This window comes from Ipomoea nil, unplaced genomic scaffold, assembly GCF_001879475.1.
Source record: "Ipomoea nil cultivar Tokyo-kokei standard unplaced genomic scaffold, Asagao_1.1 scaffold1237, whole genome shotgun sequence".
Lineage (NCBI taxonomy): Eukaryota > Viridiplantae > Streptophyta > Magnoliopsida > Solanales > Convolvulaceae > Ipomoea > Ipomoea nil.
The window spans coordinates 1,448,706-1,454,952 of record NW_017617665.1 but is presented as its reverse complement, the minus strand read 5'-3'; the positions used below and the strand labels follow the sequence as shown (position 1 = coordinate 1,454,952).

The 6,247-nt window shown below is 38.2% G+C and overlaps 1 protein-coding gene across 1 annotated transcript; it reads right to left on the bottom strand.

Annotated features, from left to right (window-relative positions):
• Positions 1-2,523: 2,523 nt before the first annotated feature.
• LOC109184035 (EIN3-binding F-box protein 2-like) lies at positions 2,524-5,984 on the bottom strand. The gene is made up of 2 exons (XM_019334076.1): positions 5,658-5,984; positions 2,524-5,122 (listed from the first exon to the last, which is right to left on the bottom strand). Exons 1-2 carry the CDS (start codon positions 5,680-5,682, stop codon positions 3,246-3,248), a joined length of 1,902 nt encoding a protein of 633 aa, XP_019189621.1. The 5' UTR covers positions 5,683-5,984; the 3' UTR covers positions 2,524-3,245.
• Positions 5,985-6,247: the final 263 nt, after the last annotated feature.

Here is a 6,247-nt window from a genome sequence, read left to right as displayed (position 1 = left end):
TACATGATGCTACTAAAAATGGAACGTCAACTTTATGTTGATTATGAATTTTTGACATGTGAATTATGTTAATGCTTGATTATTAATTCATTGATTTAGCCTGCTGGATAAGCCCAATAATTCATAGTTTAGGGTTAGGGCCAATCCAACTCAAAAACTAAACAAAACAAGACCATTTAACCCAAACCTATAAGCCCCGCAAATTATGCTGTGCAACCGAATGCACCTTGCAAGGTGCATACGGTTGCAAAACAGCGCCGTTTTGGTTTAAAAAAACGCGCATCCCACTTAAAGAAGAAATCAGGTTCGATTCCCGGCAATAGCATTTTTATATATCCACAATTTCATAACTATATATCCATAATTTCATAACTATATATCCACAGTGAATGAATGAAGTAAAAATCCACAATGAATGAATGAATGAAGTAAAAATTCACAATGAATGAATGAATGAAGTAAAAATCCACAATGAATGAACTAAATATCCACAATATATGATTGAACTAAATATCCACAATGAATGAACTAAATATCCACAATTTCATAACTATATATCCATAATTTCATAACTATATATCCATAATTTCATAACTATATATCCACAGTGAATGAATGAAGTAAAAATCCACAATGAATGAATGAATGAAGTAAAAATCCACAATGAATGAACTAAATATCCACAATATATGATTGAACTAAATATCCACAATGAATGAACTAAATATCCATAAATTCATAACTATATAACCACAATTTCATAACTATATATCCAGAATTTCATAACTATATATCCACAATAATGCTATTGCTGAGAGTCGAACCTGATTTTTTTTTTTTTTTAAGTGGGACGCGCGTTTTTAATCAAAACGACGTCGTTTTGAACCGTATGCACATGCGCATGGTACATTCGGTTGCACAGCATAACTATTGTATAAGCCCCAATCATTATGCTATGGACCCGTGTCCAGCATGCATGCTGGACACGGGTAACAATGCCATTAGTGGCACTGTTATCTTCTACTTTAAAAAAAAAAAAAAAATCAGACCGCTTCGTTATAGGAATATATGTTCATAATTTTATTACTATATGTTCATAATTGTAAGTTCATAATCAAAGCTCTATGTTCATAATTCCATAACTATACATTCATACTTCCATAACTGTACATTCATAATTCCGTAACTGTACATTCATAATTCAATAACTGTAACTTCATAATTTTCGAAGCTCTATGTTCACAATTTTAGAGCTCTATGTTCATATTGTAAGTTCATAATATCAAAGCTCTGCGTCCATAATTTCATAACTGTACATTTATAATTGCATAACTGTACATTCATAATTCAATAACTGTAAAATCATAATTTTCGAAGCTTCATGTTCACAATTTTAGAGCTCTATGTTCATAATTTTATCACTATATGTTCATAATTGTAAGTTCATAATGTCAGAGTTCATAATTTTATAACTTACATTCATAATTCCATAACTGTACATTCATAATTCCATAACTGTACATTCATAATCTCATAACTATACATTCATAATGGCACAATTGAATAACACCGTTAACAGCGAGACAAAATAAAAAAAAAAAAAATTAACTGGAATGATGCGTTTTCCTTGAAAACGACGTCGTTTTGGACTCGTGTCCACAATGCATTGTGGACATGAATCCAGGGCATAATTTGCATATAATCTCAACAGCCCTGCAGGGTTAGCTCAAAACCTAGTGGACTAGCCCAATTGACATCTCTAGATGTATGTACAATTAATCTTTTGAAAAATTTTTCCCAAAAAAAAAAAAAGAAAGATGAAATTCTCTCAACTTACACCTTGGCCTAACAAAATAATAAAATGATAAATCATATTAATTCAACGACTTCTTAGATAGGTAGGAGGCAATCGTTATGCTGTGCATCCGTATGCACCATGCATGGTGCATACGGATGCCAAAACGACGTCGTTTTATTAAAAAACGCACGTCTTCCCTTTAAAAAAAATTCAGGTTCGATTCCCAGCAACAACATTATATTGTTCATTCATTCTGGAATTTTAATTCATAGATTATGGAATTATAGTTCATTGATTATGGAATTATAGTTCAGATTATGGAATTGTAGTTCATCGATTCTGAAATTTTAGTTTATAATTATGGAATTTTAGTTCATTCATTCTGAAATTTTTAGTTCATAGATTAGATTATGGAATTATAATTCATCAATTATGGAATTATAATTCATCGATTATGGAATTTTAGTTCATATGTTGTTGCTGGGAGTCGAACCTGATTTTTTTTTTTTTTTTTTAAAGGAAGACGCCCGTTTTATTAAAACGACGTCGTTTTGGCATCCGTATGCACCATGCATGGTGCATATGGATGCACAGCATAATTTGCCGGTAGGAGGACGAGTATTGGGTATCTACAAAGTATCTTTTTTAAACAATTCCACCAAGAATATAACTTGCCACCCAAACTTCAGGAGTAAATTTAATAGGACAGAAATGCAAACACAATATTTAAGAATTGAACTCTCTTCATTGTATGTACCAAAGTGGCTGCATATTACAGTGCAAGAAACAAAGCACCAAACAAAATGGGATCTAAATCCCATTAAAAAAAAAACCCAAGATTCTGAAAGGGTAAAAAACAACCTAGGAAAGTTGTCATGACAACCAGAATGAACTCATTGCCATGGTCAGAACCTGAGTATTTGGTGCCTGTGTTCCTCAAATTGTTCTATGCAAACCACTTCCTAAGATCCCACATGTACACACACAAAACAAAGCAGACTCTATCATGACAAACAAATGTAATGCACTGACTGATATCCATTATAATGTTCGAAGCAAGATCGAGCAAAACCCGCAATTGAGGTTTCTGGTTCAAGCTCCTTCGATCTTCAGATGACGTGTGAGCGAAAACGCAATGTTGGGGATGGTAGCTTTAGTGTCAGGAAACCATGGCTGTGAAAGAGAGCCTCCGGAGGAGACCAAAACGGGTTACAGCAGGCCTTTTCGACGAAGCCTGCAAAAATGGTGAAAAAAGTCGAATGCCATCGCCTCTTGGAAAACAACCAAGCCACCAACATATCATGAAACCCAGAATCGATTCATTCGATTGGGTAAAAACCGCTCACATGTACACTTTCTAATCCTCGGAGCTGATTCGATCAGTAAGATCACTGCTTCTAAACCGAATGCCATCTCAATGTAATGCGTTTATATATAGGCTCACGAGCTAGGATAATATATCACACCTCCACATGTTCTCCACGAGGAGCTCGATTGCACTGCTACCCAAAGAGCTGCAGCGTTGGAGATTCAAACCGACTAGACTCTTCCCTAATTTTTGAAGAGAAGCAACACTCCTATCCGAGACCATAAAGCAACCCGACAACGAAAGTATCTGCAAATTTATTTGCACGCCACATGACAAAGCAGCAACCCCGGAATCAGTAATCGAGCACCTCGAAACGTCGAGATCATTAAGCAGACTACAGTTATCAGCAACTGCCATCAAGCTCGCATCCGTAATCTTCTGGCAGCCATCGAGATTCAGCACTTCGAGCGTGTGACCGTGCAGCCTAACAAGGGCTAACACGACTTCGTCTGTCAAGTTTGGACAGTCGCTGAGGTTCACCTTCACGAGCCCGGCCTCGCAGCTATTCAATAGCGGGAGAAGACCGGCGTCCGTGATTCCACAAAGGCCACCGAGATCGAGATGGTGTAGCTGCGGGCAGAGCTCGCCCACCATAGCCAAACTAGTGCTACCGAAACCCGGGCAGTTTCGAATGGACAAGGATCTAAGAGACCCGCAAGGAGACAACAACGATGAAGTTTGTCGAGGTAGATCCTTAACAGACATACATTTGGACACAGACAGAGTCTTTAGTTTGCTGCAATTAGAAACCGCATTCACGATACCCGTTTGCGTGATCCGGTTGCATTCTTCCAACTGCAAACTCTCGAGGGATACGGCGGCTTTCGTGAAGGCTGCCAATCCAAAATCAGACACAAAGAAACACTTGCGAATACACATCTGTTTTAGGCTCGGACAACCCTTTCCCACTGCCTCGAGACTCACATCGGTTGTCCCCCGACACGAAGAAATCGTCAAAGAAGCCAGATTGTGCAAGCCTCGAGCACTCCCCATGACCCAAAACCCCTTCTGGCTTACATTATGAAGTGCACTGAGATTAAGACAGGTAATTGCCTTCCCGTAATGTCCAATGACAGCAAGCGAGAAATCCGTGATGTTTAAAGCGTGAAGTTTCACTTTCGTTAAGACCATGGAAGCTGAAGATAGCAGACTCGCAACGCCCTGATCTGAAACTCGAGGGCAGTCCTTGATGGTAACAGATTGTAACTTAGTACAACATCTTCCAATAGCTTGTAGCCCCTCGTTCCCGATAGATGGGCAAGATTCGATTGTTAACGAGGTCAAATTAGGGCAATTTTCAGCGATTGCAACGAGACCTTTGTTGGAAACCGAAGGGCACTGGCATAAATCCAGCTTCTCCAACGATTGGCATTCCTTTGCAATCTCTAAAAGGCCTTCATCTCCAACCGAAGGGACATTCCAAAGGGACAGGACCCTGAGGGAAGGGCAACCGTGAGCTATAGCTGATAAACCGACATTAGTAATTCCTCGGGCAGAGTTGCTCCCTCGGACCGAAAGCTTCCCCAGTCCTCCACGGCTTGAAGTCCCAACTGCAATCGCTGCAAGCCTAATATCAGTAGCTTTCTTCCCTTCCAAAGACCTCGTAAGGTATCCTTCACAATCTTCATCAGCAATGCCCATCGTAACATCACGATTCGTGCTCCTGCAAATTTCAGTGCATCGAACACTACCCGAGAGCATGAGCCAGCGCTTGGAAACACAAGCAGCAGCACTCCTTTCGGGACCTCCGGGCAATCGTCTAAAGATCTCGAATAAACATTCATCCGGAAGAATTTCGATAGATGGCTTCTTCTCCTCGTTGTCTTCAACAACGTATGGGCCTGTAATTCGTGCCCGCTTTCTAGGAGGGCAGTAAACATTCACATGACCAAGGGATAACATAATCCCCAAGTCTGAGGAGCACAATGAACTTCCATTGTAGAATTCATCATCACCTGAACACCAAAGAGGGAAAAACTACTTCAAACATCTTTTCTTCAAGTTAATTCAACACATTTCACTAAGATTTTCTTAAACAAGCTACACCCATTCTAAACTTTGCATCCTAATTCAAGTCAGACTTAGATCCCCATATTAGGAATGAATTTTAAGATCAACCATTATAGCAAAAAGAACTTAACTTCTACTTGGATTCTAAACAAAGTAATACCAATAAAGCTCATCCATAATTTAAAAAAAAAAAAAAGTTCTTTCCAAAGAAGATCAAGTTCCAAGCATCCATCCATAAATTAATTCCCAAAGATATGCTTTTCGATCAGAACCCAGACATAAATGTTTAGAGTCCATCCATTATATAGCTACCAAAGATATGCAATTTTCACAGCCAAAAGACAATTCAATTTGCATACTAATCATAACATAAATCTGAATCAGTGAATAAGAATCACCAAATCTAAGATTATGCTCAACAAATTCATCAAAATCCAATTAACCCATAAAACATAAAAGGGAAAAACTTCAAAAACTCACCGCTATAATCAACAAGAGTAGGCATGGCTGCAGCTTTAATTTTATTCAAAGAAAACCCCACAAGATGAAATTTTGCAGCAAGAACAGCAGAACCCAGATTTGTATTCCAGCCAAGAATTGCATTCCAGACTCAGAAGCCCAAAATAGTTTCAAGAAAACCACAGTTGCAAAGTTGGGAAAAAATGGAGAAGGAGAAAGAATATGGAGATGTGGGTTGCAGCTTTCTGAGATTCTATAAATATATACTCCCAATACAGGCAGACAAATTTTAAAAGATTTGATCTATTAAAAGTAAATTATTGTATTCCAAGTTAAATGAATTTGGTGAGACATCCATAGGCTTTTAGATACCAGAACCATTGCCTGTTTCTGCCCATTCTTGCATGGTTCAATGAATCGTTCCGTGATACCGGAATTTCCGGTCATTGTTCACAGCTCGCCACTCGCCCCACTCGCCCTTCTTTTTTCCCGAGTCCAAACCGGTTAGCCACGCGCTTTTACCGACAGAAAACGTTTTTTTTTTTTTTTTTTTTTTTTTTTTTTAAATTTTTTTTTTTTATATTTAAATATGACATTCATGTGCTATCTTC

What these genes read in the sequence shown, in the direction of transcription:
- LOC109184035 (XM_019334076.1), bottom strand. Translation starts at nt 5,682, where the DNA reads ATGCCTACTCTTGTTGATTATAGCG. An exon ending in TACTCTTGTTGATTATAGCG is followed by an intron (nt 5,123 to 5,657) that starts GTGAGTTTTTGA and finishes TTTGGTGTTCAG; the next exon opens with GTGATGATGAATTCTACAAT.